Source organism: Halichoeres trimaculatus, unplaced genomic scaffold (genome assembly GCF_033239565.1).
Source record: "Halichoeres trimaculatus isolate MK-OKI-2021-1 unplaced genomic scaffold, fHalTri1.1 fHalTri1_scaffold_16, whole genome shotgun sequence".
NCBI lineage: Eukaryota > Metazoa > Chordata > Actinopteri > Labriformes > Labridae > Halichoeres > Halichoeres trimaculatus.
In genome coordinates this window covers 24,216,508-24,234,629 of record NW_027437194.1, presented here as the reverse complement: position 1 = coordinate 24,234,629, position 18,122 = coordinate 24,216,508, and the positions used below count along the sequence as shown (strand labels likewise).

At 39.9% G+C, this 18,122-nt stretch overlaps 1 protein-coding gene across 1 annotated transcript in view; it reads left to right on the top strand.

Moving 5' to 3' along the window:
- LOC141805927 (netrin receptor UNC5D-like) overlaps positions 1-18,122 on the top strand; it is a 334,456-nt gene that overhangs the window by 233,048 nt on the left and 83,286 nt on the right. Inside the window, exons 3-4 of the mRNA XM_074691174.1 lie at positions 3,435-3,578; positions 3,800-3,903. Of these exons, the coding sequence (XP_074547275.1) occupies positions 3,435-3,578; positions 3,800-3,903 (248 nt within the window). The remainder of the gene's footprint in view (positions 1-3,434; positions 3,579-3,799; positions 3,904-18,122) is intronic.

The following is an 18,122-nucleotide window of genomic DNA, read 5'->3' as shown; positions in this document are numbered from 1 at the left end:
CACACCATGCTAAAGCTAATAGTTGGAATCCAGTGGCAGACATTTTCACAAGTCACCAAAATCTGACCTCCTGACTCACTGTCCTCAAAGCGACCTCCTTTTTATTTTTGTTCCCATCAAAGTCACAGTCACAGAGTTCAGGTAAGACACATGTGTCATATTTTCCAGATGAATAAACCTCTGCAGGTCTGTTCGTCACATTTACTGTCTAAACAAGAGTCAGTATCAACAGTAGAATCACTTGTGTGTCATTGGCGGAGAAGATTTGGAAAATGTGCCATGGGTGCCGTATGAAGTGGTGAATTGAAGAAAAAATAAGCAGGCTTTTCAAAGTTATAAGATTAATTGCAGAGAAGCATTGTTACAACAAAAAAAATCTACCAAACACAGATTTATTTACTTTTTGTGCTCAGTGTGTGTCATTTTTGGAAGCTGATCCATTTTAAATTTAACACAGCGTGCAGAAAGTCCCAGGCCCTAAGATAATGGGCTGCAGGTCACGGTGTTGGTGGCACATTGTGGGAAAAGACCAATTATTTACTGTTTTTTTTATTATTATTAAAACAACACAAGTTTGGTCTGCTGCATCGTAAACAGATTCACCACTTACTTCTGGGCTTTAACAAAACTTGTTCCCACCAGCATTCATACCAAAAACTTTCCTGATCAAAAGAAATTTCTGCAAGTTTTACTGAGTTTCCGTCTTAAAGAGGGAAAGAAAGAAACTGGCTTTTGTCAACAATAAACAGAGCGAAGCCGGTAGCTTATTATTCCAGACTCCTTGACTTCTACTCCCTGAAGCATACGGCTGCTACGAGGGAACATTACTTTGCTCTTTCCAGTGAACTGGTTACCTTCACATAGACGACGTCTGGGTCATGAGAGGATGTGAACAAATCAAAACATTGACACTAATGGAGGCTGCATGCGTTTGTCCCCAAAACCTAACCCTTTTACAGATAGCCAGAAGTAAGGGCACGGCTCCGTCTTGCGAGACGAATAAAGTTAGACACTTCTGTAATGTAATGCTCTGTGTGCCTGTTCAGGATGTTGCTGGCTGCTGTGGCTCACTTCAAACTCAATTGTGGGGATGTTTGCCATTTAAAAAGCTCCACCTCTATCTGAAAATGTACCCATAGGCATCACCAATACCCTGTTCCTTTAAAGGGGGTGTTTATTATTATCCCTGCCTATTACCCCTCTGTGAATTTCTTAATTGCCCGCTGCAGGGGACGACGAGCTTGGAGACCTGGCACCAACGTACAGCTAATAACTGTATTCATGTTTTAATAAATTCAGTTCAGGTTTCAGACAGATAAACGTATACTAGTTGAAAGCAGCAATTTCCTACAATCCCCAATAAAGCAACCTATCATACAGTTATGGTTGGAGCCTGTCATCTTTTGTACATGGAGTCAGACATAATTGAAACACCAGGCTTTTAAAATTCCCATCAGTTGTCTCAAAATGTGTCGGTCTCACGCCTTGCTCATTATTGCAGACAATGAGGAGGTATTAACGAATGACCCCAGCTGACATCCAGTTAAAGTTCTGCAGCAGGAAGAGATGATTTCACCCTCATAAAACGCGTCCATGTTCACATGCACCATTAGTTTGCATTGTTTGCCTTCCTTTTTATTCCCTAAATTATAGCCCCTTCAAATGTTTCAAAGGGAAAAATGAGTCCTCACTTTCTCCCTTAAAAGAGAGCAGGCTGATGTGTACCTCCTCTCAGTTAATGCTTCCACTGGAAAGCATTTAGTGTCACTTGTGTATAAATGGATTATGTTTTACAGACGCTGAAAGAGGACTCATTTTGTGCATTGCTAGCACACCCTGCATTCTGCAGTGCTGGCCTTCTGTTTGCCAAAAGTAAAGTTTATACAAGGGTTTGCCAAAAGAATAGAAATTACAGATTCCAATATTTACAACGAGGCTGACGGCCCTATGGATGTGAACCAGATAAAAGAAAACAGGAGGTTACGAGAACAAATCCAATTTTACTTTAACATTTGATTTTTAAAGGCAAAAGATCTCCTTGTATCTGCAGCTCTCACAAAGAAAAACAGATACTAAAAGTGCAGAAAAAAAGCTGTGAATTATTTGCATTGTTAGCTGTGTTTGTAACTCATCTCAGAACAAAGACAGGCCACAGTGAACTGTCAGTCTGAGAACACGCCCTAACTGTGAAAGTGAAATATGAAAGCTCTATTTGTTAACTATTTATTTGTGTCATTTCTGTCTCTAAGTGTGCTTAAACATCCTTGCGCCATCATTACAGACTGATGAAATTGAACCTCTACTGTCCCTCAATTATTTCTTGATACCAGATGATCAGTGTTCAGTCTTTTGCAGTGTTGTGTGCTGTGTAAACGACAGCGAATCAAGGAAAAAGTTCTCCATTAGGGGGCGACATGGGGGAAAGTATCTCAGAATGTTATTGTGGCAGGATCAGGATTGTTTTTCATATTTGACTATTTTGACCTGCAAACAACATATTTAGCCTCAAGTTTTTCTAAATTCTTCTTTCATATGCACCAATATATATATTTTTATTTTCTGCTCCATTCCATAACTTTAATCTTGTCTTGTGTCCTCTAATGTGCTTTTTGAACCCTCACATTTTCACATCATGATGAACACATTTATTCAAAGACGTCAGCTGTAGGAGTTGTTGAGTTTCTGTAGAATATACAGAGCTTTAGCCTCTGCACAGTCCAAATGTTGTTTAGTGAGATTGTTACCAGATATACTTTGTTTTGGTTTTTGACCTTGACAGAAAATATAAATGAACACATCATTTAAAACCATCAGCCAGTGTTACTTAACACAGCAGTAATTTAGCTCATGGTTGACTTGTAGCCTTAGCTCAAATAGGTCATAGATCTGTTATTGTACGTGAACATGGTCCAAAGTCCCTTTGGGATTTCAGCAGAGACGTGAAGGACTGGTTATTATCTTCTCAGACTCTCTACAGCTGTACAACTTGTGACGCGGTCAATGCAGGACAACAGTTAGCGGCACTCAGGCTGCTGCTCTGAGCCGGACATCAAAGAAAAATAAGTGCATTTGGGATACGCAGGCTGCCCCGCAGAGTAGAGACATCTCAGAGATATTTACTACGACATTGGCCACAAGCCTCTGTGATGAGATCATGGTGACATTTAAAACTGTAACATGTCATATCAGAGGAGACTCTTCCTTATACAGTACACAGTCTATTTTCCAAACACATCTCCCTGAAATTAATTTGACTTGACCAGCCTTCTCTCCTCCTTCTCCTCCCGGCAAACAGCAGATCTGTTTACCGCTGATAATCTTATCAGATTCTAGTTTCACTCATCATCCTGCCCCCACAAATCTTCATCTCTTTGATTAATCACCTCTCTGATGTAATGAAGGCTAATCCCAGCAATCTCCATTGGTGTCTGCAGGGCTGAAGATCCGGGAGGTGATGATCAACGTCTCCCGTCAGCAGGTGGAGGACTTTCATGGCCCTGAGGATTACTGGTGCCTGTGTGTCGCCTGGAGCCACCTGGGAACCTCCAAGAGCCGCAAGGCAACCGTTCGCATTGCCTGTAAGCACCTCAGTGTCACTTTGATAGCTGTCTGACCTGATTGTACCTGAAAAGGTTAGTCCTCTTCAAAGCGTGGCTTTGGAGGAGGCATTATTCTTCTTCATGTATATATGAGGGAGGGGGAGAAGGTCAGACATGAAACACAAACCTTTTTTCTGTTGTTTTTCTTTCATGTTGTTGTGGTTGTTCTTTCATGCAGCCTTGTGTTCTTTCTTCCACAGACCTGAGGAAGAACTTCGAGCAGGATCCCCAAGGCACCGAGGTGCCTCTGAACGGCATGATTGTGTTGCACTGCCGTCCCCCAGAGGGAGTGCCTGTGGCTGAGGTGAGGGCTTCTTGCACTTCAGATATCTCACATTTTCTCCTGTGTTGTCTGCAGAGGTCGCTCATATGTCTGCGTCGTTGGCACTGTCTCTCTGTCTTCATGTTACTGGGCGGGCTTGTTTCTACTGCGTCAATCACATCTACATTATTGCATCAAGTTAAGCACTAAACAAAACATTAAGCCCAAAAATGCTGATGAAAATGTTGATAAAATCAGATTATGATGATTGCAAATTGTACAAACATTTCTAAAACAGTTTAAAAATTTGACATTTTGAAAGTCAAAAGAAAAAATAGCTCAACAGTTTTAGAAAAATGTTCCTCAGAATAAAAAGAGAACTGGTTGATTTAATCATCTACAGCAGTGTTTTTCACTTTGTTTTTTTATTGAGCGTAAAAAATTTTTTTAAATAAAATTTAAACTCAAAAAAGGGCTGAAACACAAATTGACTAAGTTCATTTTTTTACTCTGTAGTCCAGGGGTGGCCAGCCAGTCAGAGACCAAGAGCCACAAAAATTACCGTGGTACTACAAAAAACCACATCAAAAATGCACTTCCTCTCCAACTTAAACAAAATAACGTAAAATTTTCAAAGCGACATTTACTGTGTTTGTAAGTGTGTTTCAATTCGTACTTGGAGCCGTGTCAAAGACAAATTTCTGTTTTTACTGCAGAAGACATAGTGTTCCATCTATCTAGATAGCTATGAGCATATCAGCAATGTAGAGAAAAGAAACTGAAACTTAAGTATCAATATCATCACCCAAGTATTGATCAATACTGATCACAATGTTGGCATCAATATATCAATAATTAAGATTGATCAGCACACCACTACTCATAACAATATATATATATATATATATATATATATATATATATATATATATATATATATATATATATATATATACATATATTTTATGAATGGATCAAAGAGCCACACAATGAAAGGCAAAGAGCCACCTGTGGCTTGTGAGTTGCAGGTTGGCCACCCCTGCTGTAGTCACGGTAGTTATGACTAATACTAGTTCCTGAATAAGGAGAATTGAAGAAATTAGGTGTATACTTTATGGCTGATTGATGGATTATCCCAAAACAATAATTGGCAGAATAATGGTTAGTTGCAGGTGTAACATGTATGTTGTGAGTTTATACACCTCAGTTTGCTTTTAGGGGTGTTGTCCTGAGGCTACTTAGCTTGATGGTCAGTGAGATTTGGTGGGGGGTCCTTAGTCTGAAAACATTGAAAAACTGATCTATGGAGTAAAGTATCATTAAAAAATTCTGAGAATCTGGAGAGATTAGGGACAAGGACCAAAAAAAAGACTGGATGGTTGAGATCCTCAGACCTTTAGGCAGCATTGCATTAAAAATCAACATGACTCTGAAGTGGAACTCACCGCATGTCAGTGAACACAGTTTATTTTTCCATCTACAAAGCAAAGTCAGGCTCAAACTTGCAAAGAGCAAACCAGACATAAACCTGATCCCGAACCAGTAGAGACTTCTTTGGACGTGAGCCCATTTAAGATGGACTGAGGCGACGTAGACAACTGTCCTGTGGTCTAGCATTCTTTTTGGAAATCATGGACTTTGTGTCCTCAGCTTTGAAGAGGAGGGAGCACCTAGCTTGTACTCAGCTTACAGGTCAAAGCCAGCAGCCCTGATGGTCTGGGGATCAAAGGAGTCCATGGCATGTGAGCTTACACACCTGTGAAGGCTCCATGCTGAACAATATCTACAGGTTCAGTAGCAACACATGCTGCCACCCAGACAATTAGCTTACATGTTTCAGAGTGACAATGAGAAACCAATGTTCTGCGTGGATTACAACAGCATGGCTCTGTAGTAGAAGAGTCCGGTTGAAAAACCAACGTGTCTGCAGCCCTGACTTGTCACCCTTTGAAAATATTTGGAGCATCATGAAATGAAAACTAGATCAAAGAGGATCCTTCCTATCCAGTTCTGTTTTTGAGAACAGTACACAGACCCCCAGCTCTTTGGGATTGGGATTGTAATTGCTTGAAACACTTAAAGTCACTCTGATTTCATGAGGCGACTTTGTGGGCTGAGAGATTTAGTCAGATCAGTCCTGCTAAAAGCTGCAGTTCTTTAACAGGCCACTTGAAACTAGCTCCAAATGTAAGTTAATTTCCATTGGGCCCAGTTTAAAAAAAAAAAAAAAAGAAACAATTTTAGATCACATAAAGCAGGCTTATAACCTGGTGTGAAACACATTTTGTCTGAATTGCTCACTGCAGCATTCGTGGAAACTATTCTGAGGGTTTTGTCGGTACATATTTGTTGGAGTTATAATAAGGTGAGTTTTATGCACAGCAGCTTCTTTTCAGCTAATTAAACCCTGAAGTGAGAGTCAAGCCTCAGACAGACGGACGGATACCTGAGCTTTTTTACTCTAACAGGCCATTAAAAAGTGATTGTTTCCAGTCCTTCGGTGTGAAATAGTTTTACAGTATTTGTATGTTAGTGCTAATTAGCAGGTTTTCACTCCTGCACCTTCCATTCCTAGCTTGTTAGCTCACTTATTGTTTCTCATTAACTGATTTCTTTGTGGCAGCCGGTCCATGGAGTCAGTTCTGTTGTCGACTTTCCCTGCAGAATAGACGGGCCTCATTCATAAAGACCTTTACCTGTACATGTATAAAGTATAATGAAGCCAGAGCTGCTGTTACTGAGCATACTATGCTGTTTGTTTAGCCTCCCTGCCTCCTTCAATTCACGTTAGAATGAGCATCCATATACAAGGGGTAATATTCATCCATGTGCATCACTCTGTCCTCTGCTGGTAAAAGCTATACTGCTATGACTTATTTAGATGGCATGTATTTATTTCACTCTGGCTATCATCCCCCTCTGCTTCCTCTCTGTGTTTATGTGCCTGTGTGTCTGAAAGAGGGAGCCTGTCATGGCCATTTTAATTTTTACTATGAATATGAAATGAGGCTCTCACGGACAGTCCTGGTGAGTGGTGTGTGTATGTGTGTTGTTGCTGTGCTCTGATGTTGTGTGCCTTCATGTGAAGGCTCAGTGGGCAGATACGTCAATATCAAAGCTGGTGTGCCCAAGCATCTGAAGCTTTGCATTTACTTAAAGACACAGTCCACCAGCAAAAAAAAGTGACAGCTCGAGCGGCAAATTTCAAAGTGCAGGACTGGAACCCTGCCATTACTCCACAAATGACTGACAGGTCTTTGCATTCTCAGAGGAATACGCTATTAATGTGGAAGGCCTTGATCAGAAACAGAGTTTTTGCAGAAACAGAAGACTGTTCTGAAAAATCGGGAAGGCAACTGCAGGTCTGAAAAGTGAGACCAAAGTGAGATTCTATCAAACCTACATTCTTCTTTTTCAGTGACTAATCGATGAGAACACACAGAAAGCCACTCTTATTTCACACATAATTTAGTACCTTAAAGAGAGGGTATTTTGAATTCTTTGGTCTTTACTTTGTTCCTCTTGTGCCTCTGTAGTATTTTCAAGTGAATTACAGCTCAAAAAATCCCTTTTGTTCTCTCTCTAATGTTTAATAAAACTTTTATTTTAGCCTCTGTCTGAAACACTTTATTTTAGCTGCTGTCTCTTTAAGGCCCCCTGCTCCACAAACCACCTTCCCTCTGATTGGCCAGCCCTCTGGAGGCCTCTTGAGGGCAAAGCTATGGTCAGACCTTGGATGTTTAAGGCCCAAAACTCCCAACATGACATGAACCAGTGAGAAGATCCTTATGCGATGACATCATCAAGTCTGGTGAAGACCTGAAGATTTTTTGAACATTATGTGAAGATCTTGCGCTATGTAGTTTTGTCATATTTACATATATATTGAACACAACGGTCTTTCAATAGCTCCATGCCCCAACAGGCCTCCAAAGGACTGGCCAATCATAGTGAAGGGGGTTTGTGGAGCACCGAGCCTTAAAGAGGCAGCAGCTCATATTAAACGTTTCAGACAGACACTTTTCTAAACCACCAGTGAGAGAAAAATAAAGATTTTTTTAAAATCTATAAATGATGAAAAGATACTATGGGGGCACCAGAGGGACAGAATTGAAACTAAAAAAAGCACAATGCCCCCTCTCCAATACTGACCCCCGGCAGGATGCCTGGTTGGTTTGATATTTTAGTATCAATAAAACATTGAACACAAATTGATACAATTTGTGGCTTCAAAACTCCTTGAAGAAGACCAGACACTCTATCTACAGAGGAGAATGTAGTCCATTTTCTGTGTGTGTGGGCACGTGTGTGTGTGTGTGTGATGAATGATTCAGCTCACACAAATGGAGCATCGGTGTACCACGAGGCTCCCCCTTGCATTGTGGTCATCAAATAGGCAACTCTTCATGCATTCATTAATGGCTCTCTGGCTAACAAAGAGAATGGTAATGGTAAATAATGCAGGGACAAATCCAGCTCTCCCTAGGATGACTTTCATCAGGAGTTTGGGATGAGGCTCCACTGCTCCCTTTTTATACTTTTGTCATTGCTGCGAGGTTAAAGCTTTTATTTTGAAACCAACGCTGTGAAATTTGGCTCTGGGAGAAGCTGGAGCTCAGCTGCAGTCTGAGTTGAAGGAATTGGGGTCACAATTCAGTGGGATCTGTTGAACTCTATTTGTATTCTGACGCGTGCTTATTTTGGTCACGACATTTACTTGAATCTTTTCATATTCCTGCAATTTGCAACGGACCCTGATGGAAATTAATAGTTGGGAAGTTGAAGAAAGGCTCTTGACAACATGCAAATGAAACCGCTTTCAACTTTACGTGCTGTTTTTAAGACATAAACGCCGTACGGCCGACTTTACAGCTCCAAATCCCCTTATGTCGCTGCTCTCGTCATGTTCTCAGAGGCAACACTAACTGAGAGAGAGGGAAGAACTTTATCCGCATCTCGCTGTGACTAAGCCACCCGGGAGTTTACTCGCTGCTGTGTGGGATGTTAATGAAAGTGAGAGAATGCCGTATTATCTGTCCCAGCAGTGATAGAGGCAATAATCTGTGCACGCTGTAAGACCCTCCACAGAGGAGGGATCATAGTTAAACAGCTTATGGTTTATTGGTGACAAGAGTCAAGATGGTCAAGTCTTTATACTTCAACAGACAAGCACGTCCTTTAGTGAGCAGATTAAATTATTTTTTTAATGTTGATGTTATCAAATTATTGACTCTTATGAAGCATAATAACCATAATAATTTATTTCCCCTGAGACAAACTGATCTAAAAATCTCATTTTGTTAATAAATGCTGTTTCATTACTTCAGTCAAATTATCTAGGGTGTTTCCAGAGAGGTGGCCTGAGGCTGTTTGGGTCTCCATATAATCTGAGTGACCACCCTTAGTGCCAATCTAACAATCTTGGACTTTATTTGGCTGTTTGCCATCTGTTGCTTCAGGCTGCTAGTTGATGCGTTTATAATGAAACATGTTTTTTTTTGTCTGTACTTACAATCTTTTTTTTTTTTTTTTTTTCAGACGTTCTCTAAAAACAAAATCTGTTTATAATTAAATTTCTTATCCATTACTGTAAAAAGAAGCATTTTAATGTTATCCACATTTCTTTGTTGAAGAGCCCTGAGGTGACCAAACCGTGATAACAGTGGTATCAGTGGAGGCAGATTCATTTAGAAACACAGCAATATGTGAACACTGGTAGTCCAATTTTCCACAGATCAGATTTTTTTTTTTTTTTTACATTTCCTTTACTAGCAATATTCCTAGTGAGATACAAAATTAACATGTGCAGGAACTGATCATGAGATCATGATCAAGCACTAGTTTCAAAATCCTCCCTATTAATAAAATAATCCAGTTTTAATTGACCCTGTAGCTCAGGCTAGGGTAAAGGAATAGAAATGTTGAAAACACTTTCACCAAAGACATGGCGACAGTGTACATCCATACTACTTACGGCTGAAATACACCAGATGCGTCTGCAGTCCATCTACACTCCATCACGACAACAGATAGGATAGGTTTCCATTTAAGTCGATCTGTCAACTTAAACTGGATCTGCTCTGTTGAAATCTGTCTGCATGGCTGGTTCCGTCATGTCACAGATAATACGCAGCCATCCTATTTTTGCTGGATGTAGAGCTGTGACACATAAATTCAGGGTAGGGAAGATCAAGTGGGACAGGAAGTTGTGACCGGAAACTACCCCCAAAACACATGGAGACTTTCAAAATAAAACAAACTGTGTCAGAATCAGTTTGTATTTAGCTTGACTACAATGACAAACGGACATAATCAGCAGAGCCAGACCAGGAGTCAACAGGTTTGAGGTTTTAGAGCCCAACATGAATGAAGAGAGACTTATCAATGGAGTGGGAAGTGCAGGAACTTCTCAGTCTCACGACTCCAGCTGTCTGTCTGTCATACAGCAGAGACTGAACATGCAGTGAGTTGACAAAAACAGTCAACCTGCAATGGAAAGGAGTCGGACTCCAGTTGTATCTGGTGTATTTGAGGTGTAAAGGTTAGAGCCACTGACAGCTGAAAGGGCATGAACAAACTCAAGCACGATTGGCCTCCCACAGCTCCATTACCCTGCTGACTGTGGTGACACTACTCCAGTATGAACCATACTGGCATGCGCATGACCCGCCTACATCATCATGAAGCATCTGTTTACAAGAAGAGGCCCAGACTTCAACTTTAGTTACTTTTTAGCTCATTTTAAGTCATTTTGGTCGGACACAGCCCTCTAACACCCCCGCCATTGTTTGAAATGATTGCCGAGAGGGGTAGCCAATATGACTGCGCTCTAAGTGTCAGTAAAGGGCATAAATAAGACAGCAGATCATTTAGTATGGCCATATAAAGAGAGATAAAACAATGCTGTATTTTTTTTTCTTGTGTAAGGAAGGCAAATATATTCTTTTCGTACTAGACTGAGTGATTTGAGAATCCCAGTGTGGCATGGAACACAGAGTCAAGCATTTCCAGAGATGCATTCATATGGAGATAGCACCACTGTGAAGGCTCCTTTTCTTGCAACAAATGAAAAACAACCTTTGTTTCTGTAACAGAAATCCAACTTCACCCATAAAAAGTCAAACCAGAAACTGCAGTTCCTGGAGTGTCCACTAGAGGCTGTCTACAGAAATAGCAGAAACCACACCCATTCCAACAGCTGGTCTTCACAGCAGAAACAAACATTTACCACCTGATTCAAAGCATGATTTAATTCTGAATGGATTGTTTCTCCATCAGCACACACTGAACAGAAGGAGAATTATTTCAGACTTTATTTGTTGATGTGGGAGATAAAGTTATAGGTTTTGCATCATTTTGAGCGTGGCTGGCTTGACTGACAGGAGAGAGGCTAAAGTCCAGTCTCTTTACATCATGTCAAGCTTCAGAAACCGTGAGGTCACCCAGGCAGCATTTTTTACTAATAATGGTACTGAGGAGAAACTAACTACACACTGTTTTTCCAGGGTGAAATTTCCAGGTCAAATGCTGCTGCAACTAATAGGACACAATTTCTCTAATTTAATAAAAGTAACTATGAATCACAAAGAGTAACTCAAACAGACTGTCACTTCCACATGGAGCAGAAGTGCCACAGGATAACTACAGTAACCTGGAAACAGGGAACAATGGTGAGCAGGACTCTGAAATCGAGGTCATGAGAGCTGCAGACAGAAATCTGCCCTCAGTGAACACAGGCCCTTAGAAAGGCAAAAGCACAAAAAGAATAATTGTTAAATTAAAATCAAATTCACAGAAGAATAAAGATGATGGATGGAATAATGACTGCATAATGAACAGAGCACTACAAAACAATTAGTACATCCTTCCAAGCATCAGGGGAGCCACATTTCCATGACAAAAGCATCAGTGAAAATTACACTTTTTATTTCCTGGACAGGATTTCTCAGCCCCACAAAGCTCAGCTGTCAATGTGAGATATTATTTTGGAAAATATCTACTAATGACTAATTAAGCACTGAAGCTGTGGTCCAACCAATTAGCACAGAGACAGCTTCAAGACTCCAGTCATCATGAAAACACATTTCTGGGTGTTGTAAATAAATGCTTTGCTTAAACTCACACCTGAACTAACACCGACTGAGTCCTGCTAGCTTTGGGAAAGTGGAGGAAAAATAGCAAGTGGCTTTGAAAGGTCAAAAGTTCAGTGGTGAAGGAGATAAAGGTTTCAAACTTTAAGAAAAAAAAAAGAAACACTTATACAATCATTATCCCCACATTAAGCTCCCAAGTATTCTCCACCAAGCGCAATTAATCATCAAGCCGCTCATCCAAAGTCATTTGAAGTACTTAAAATGTAATTATTCAGCAATGAACATAACATTTCCAGAGATGGTGGGGAGATAAAACCAAGGACACAAACAAGAGGTTTACCCACCCCCGCCTGCCAGAACATGCGGCTGTCAGATTCGGAGGGCTCATTTGTGTAATATGATTTCATGAGAGTCGCTGTTGCAAAAAGGAAAGGCCACACATGACTGAAAGAAGAGGGAAGTGAGAGGCGGAGGATGGCGCCTGTTAATGAAAATCAACCTTAATTGAATCGGATGGAACAAAACGTGGTGCGATGCTCTGTAATCGTCTTCGTGTCGCTTTCACTTCCCGTTTAGATGATTGCAAATGCAGGTCGTTACATTTGCTTTCAGATTAATGGACTGTCAGAAGAATTGGATTGACTTAAAACTTTTTTTTTTTAAGTTAAAGTTGATATCTCTCTGCACTTAAACACAGATTGCTGCAGGCTTGTTGGCGCTCTCATCTTAAGCCCTTCAAACAGCTCCGAGCTATCAGGAAAACCGGACTGCAGCCACAGGGTTCACAGACCCCCTGCTGACCATTTGATGCTGCACTCACTTTATCACCAGCTGATATGACTTACTCTCCTCTGGTTAGAGATGAAAACAGTCAAAAACTTTAGTTTTACACCAAATTAAAAGTCAGTCTGAGTCTGTTTCAGGGTATAAAATGAAGTATGATCTCGAAAATGCCAAAACCTGTAAAAAAGTAAGAAAGAACTTCTAAAGGTACTGGGGAAAACTTGCCATGATCTGTGAGCTGCAATGCAAACTTAAAGTGACAGTCTTCAGTTGATTGCTTCTGTCTTATCTGAGTTAACAGCTGAAGCCTCAGTCTCTTCCTTTTTGCTTTTCTGATAATTTCACCATACTTAATGAAATATGTCATCATTTTTTAAAGAGAAACTTGGCTGTGGAAGCCTGAAAATATGCCAAAGTGTTGAGGTAACATTTTTGGAAAGTAAAAGTTAAGCTAGCAGCTGTTTGCAGCAATTTGAGAGGAGCCCCTGCCTGATCCCAGAGGAAACCCTGTAGCTATGTCAGTCAAGCTGTTATGAGTCAGCGTTAACTCTAAATATTTGATGTGGGTGTCGGATGTTTTATGTACCTTGGGGATTAGTTTTGTTTTGTTTGGAGCAGTTGATGACTCGGGAGAAATAGAATGTTGTGTAATGGACATTTAATGTCTGCAAAAAGAGTGGGTCCCCTTCCATGGCAGCAGCCGTCTTGTTTCTACAGTAGCTCAGGATGGACAAACAAGTAACAGCCATACACATTTTTATACTTTAACAGCTGAAAATTCTCGAGTTGTTGCACAAAGAAGAAAGGGGAGCAAAGCCATTGTTGTGCTCAACAAAATCAGTTTTAATAGGAGTTTGATAGCACTTTAATACTCTGGAGCCTCACCAGTTTTATGACTGAATATTCAAATTTCCACATACTTTCCATTTAAAGCTGCTTTGTTCTCATTAATTTTTAACTTAAGCAGGATGTGTCCTTTTGAAGTCAATATATGCGGGTCACATGTGGAGTCTTTCTCCCTATCTAAGAGGTAGATGTTTTTTGGTTGCTTTGCCTACATGTTTGGTTTCTTGTCCTTAGAAAAAGTTAACTTTATGTTTTAAGGAAGTAGAAGTAAAGTTAAGCAGAGAGAAGTTAAGTAAGTAAATGTGCACAAATGGAGCCCCTACGTGATTACAGTGGAGAGCCTGAAACAGATTTTTTTTTTTTAATTCACATTTAAGCGCTGTCACTGTTGTTGGTCTGAGGTGTTTCATGTTTTTCAATCACCGCTGGGGTCTGCACCAAAGAAATGTGGAGAACAGATCAGATATTTTTCTGTTTGCATGGTTTTATATAAAATTCAACCCCAATTTTTCTTTATAGTTTTGCAATTATGGATGAAATATGTGACTGTAAATATCTTTAAATTTGTCAACCCTCATCAGTGTTTCATGTCCCTCCAGGGGTTCCTGACCCTCACTTTATGAACTTCAGGTGTTCTTTGATAAAGAAAAAAGTTACCCCGATAGTATGCTAAGATGCGAAGATGTTGAAATCATAGACTATAAAAAAGAAAATGGACGTCATCTTGTTCGGCTCGAAGTGAGGTCACCCCCTGGTGGCTGGCTGTAGTACAGGTCAAAAAATCCAGCTCTCCTGTCATTCCAGATGGGCTGTGGTCAATTTAAAAAATTAATACACCTCGTAGAAATGTTTCTCATGTCTTATTGTTGTCGTGATTTGAAGATATCATTTTGGTATTATATTTTGGGGATAGTAAAATATGTAAGGAGGGAGAGCCAGGAAGAGATTAGACTCTCGAAAGAAAAAAAATATATATTATTTATGTCACCTGGCTCTACGCAGATTCTCCCAGAATCCTTCACAGTCTCTACTGCACAGACTCTGGCTGCACAACTGCTTCAAAATTGTATAATGGTAAATGGGGAAGCCACGCGGCTTACTCTATATACAGTCTATGGTTGAAACTAACTGGAGAGAGTTCAGTCAACATTTAAATTAAACAGGTAGAAGTAGGTATGAGCTAAACCCCTGCTCACTGGCAGAGGAAAATCTGTAGCTGTAAGTTCATGAAAATAATATAAATGGTATTTTTTATTAGCAAATTACAAACTGAGTGATAGTGAGACCTTTTCAGAGGTTGTTTGTTTCAATAAATGCCTGTCACCTTGTTTTATCAGCTCACTTTCAAGAGAGTTAACACTTAATGCTGTTTAATGGTCAACACAGCAACCTTGACCGCTCACAACCCCACCGCAGGCTGTCTTCTGTGGGGTCTGTTTGGCTGGGTTAGGTGTGGTGTAGTTCAACACTGGTCGCTGCTATCTAAGTAGAACAAATTTGCCAATTAAGCAAATCCGTTTCCTGTCCTCCCCAGGCACAGGCTTATCAGGCTCATTTGAGTCCGTCCTGTCCCTGCCTCCTCATCAGCATGTGCATCTCTCTATCGCTTCCCCCTGAAGGGGCGACTGGAGGACCCACACTGAATGCAAATCACACTCTGGGTTTTTATACTTCCTGCAGAGAACACTAGGAGGGAGAGAAAGGAGGGGCTGAGTGAAAGAGATAAATCAAAGCCAAAACATGAGACGCAAAAATTGAACCAAAGTACAAGACGGTTATTTTAATTTAGTTTTGTGAAAGAATTCCCAGAGATAAGGGTCTAAAAGATGAACACTCACCACCAAAGACGGTTTGCACACAGTACTTCTAAGATCACAGAGGCACTAGAGGGACAATTATGTGGTCTGTTACACTGAAGAAGAAATCAACTGAGGCTATGAAACAGTTTAATGAAATTACACTGATCCACTTCTATTGTCTACTTTAACTTATCATATTCATTTTCCTCCTCCTCTTTCAGGTTGAATGAGAGTCAACGGTTTCCTCAACCCCTTTAAATTCAGGTTTAAAGAAGTTCATTGTGGTTCAAACCCATGACCTCTAATAGTATTTCATGGATTGGTTTATGTTCATCAAACATATGTGTGATTTTAAGGCTGGCTTTGGATCATGTTACAAGTGGAAAGTTTTTCTAGAAATGTGAGTTTTTGGACTGATTCTGTTATTCTTATGATATATTCCATCCAATGGCTTATCTGCATCAACATTTTTTCTATTATCTTATTCAGATAGAGATATTTATTATTGATTTACTTGGCATCTAATCCAAAGAAATCTACCTGCAACTCCAAAAGGTTTTCCAAATTCTGCATAAAACCTGCTAATTCAGCAAAATGAAAATCAAGCCCACAATAAACATCAGTATACAGAGAACAGTCTCAGAACAACACAGAGCCAATAGTGTGAAGAGGAAGAGAGAGTTTAACAAACACCTGGAGGCTCGACAACTCCACAGTATAGTGATGAGGGTTTGACTGATCTGTAGTGAAGGGCAGATCGATGCTGCAGTGATCGATACTTCGACGCTCAAACACAGCTCACTTCGTATCAATACCAGCTAAAAAGGATTGATTAGAAAACTGTTGTGTTCTATTCAAGTTGGGCTTAAAGGTTCTGGCAGCCATGTAAAGCTTCTAAACTGTGTGAAACTGAACACTGGAACTGTGGTGAGACAGGAACACCTAGCCAGACTTCTTCTCTCTGTGTCTTTAAAGTTTGATATTTGATATGAAGCTCTTTATTCTGCTTTTCTTTTTTTCCATAAACATTAAACCTCTTAGTGTTTCAGAAAAGTTAACAGCATCTCTGTTATCAAACTTAGAATCTTAATCTAAATCTAATCATTATGACTATTCAAATTATACAAGTATGTGCCTAATGACTATTTGGATAGGTGCTTGTCATTGATTATTGTAATGATTAATTGACTAATTGGATAATGGAGTACCTAACTACTTGTTGTCTTTTTTCATCTATCAGCTTTTTTAATTAACAAAGATTCTCTTCAAAACTCTTCAGTAGTGACAGTTATTAGCAGTGGGAGAGGAGATAATAGATGATATGTTCATGTATCCATCGTTGATGTAAAGGAGAGAAAACTTAGAGTGTCTTTAGCTTGGTGTAAACAGATATAGTAAATGTCATGGGAGACTATTTACACGACAACGTTTTATCCGAAAATGCAGTGAAAAAAATGTTTTGAATCTGTGACTGAAAACGCTGTAGTAAGCATCCCAGGCCTGTAGGTGTTGCTATAAATGTCTTGTTCAGAAGCAGCTTTTGGTAGATCTTCACTGAAGTAGGGTTGAGCTGATCATCTGGCGCATTGGTGCATACTATGAGCAGAAGTGGAGCAATAGATGCACATTTTGTTGACAGACAGTCAGCAGATTTAGCAGATTCAGCAGCTCATGCACAACACGGTAGTCCATGAGGATCGTAACAGTGGTACTGTTGTGACATCATCGTTTCCACTGAAAACGCCGGCTCACTGTTTACACGACAACGGTGTTGGCAGGGCTTCAGAAAAATTCCACTCTGGAGGCCGTTGTCAAAAGCTTGCATTTTTAGTCGGCTGAAACGCTGTTTCCTTGTGAACGAAAGACTGAAACGCAGCAAAAAATTTGTGTTTCACCCTAATACTGTTGTCGTGTGAATGGCTTCTAAAAAAGAGGCAGCAAATAAACCATGTTTCCATGACAGCCACCTTAAAGCCTATCTTGTCTTGATTCTGAGTCTTGAAATCAACATCAGCAGTTTGACTGTTGTTATCCTGATTGATAAATGAAATTCAACTTTGGTCCCACTTTTGAATCAGACATGTTTGACACCGCATTAAGCTAACATTAGAACATAACCAATGTTAACGTATTGAAGACACTTCGCTTTTAACTATGTTTTTAAATTAAAGATGTGATGAGAAAGATAAGATATTTTCACAGTCAAATTGAGGGGTTTTCCTTATTTTATTATTACTTAAACAGTAACATGTTCTTGCTTTCTGCATATTTTCACTGTGATGGGGTCTGAGCGTCAGCCTCAGGATATAAGCCTTTAGCCAGATGCTTTTTCCCTTATGAATCCCCCTTTTTTTGGACAATCTTGGCAAATTTATTTCCTCATTTGTTGATTTGTTAAGAGAAAATAACTAGTGCACGAAAAAGGTTTCTTATCCTGACACTGTATCGAGATTTATTTCCCTAATCATGGAGGCAAATTTCAGTTGTGTTTGCTTAAAGAGGGCTGCTTTGCCTCTTTTTAGTCATTATTCTGTCCCTCTGGTGCACCAATAGTATCTTTACATGAATTGACGCTCAAAAAAATCTATTTTTTTTCTCTCAATGATGTTTTATGATACCCTTATTTCAGTCTGTTGTCTCTTTAATGCTGCCTTCCCTGCAAACCCCCCAGCCCCCCATGTGAAAAAACATTGGGAAAATCCTTGAGTGATGACCTCATCATTTTAACCAGTATCATGAT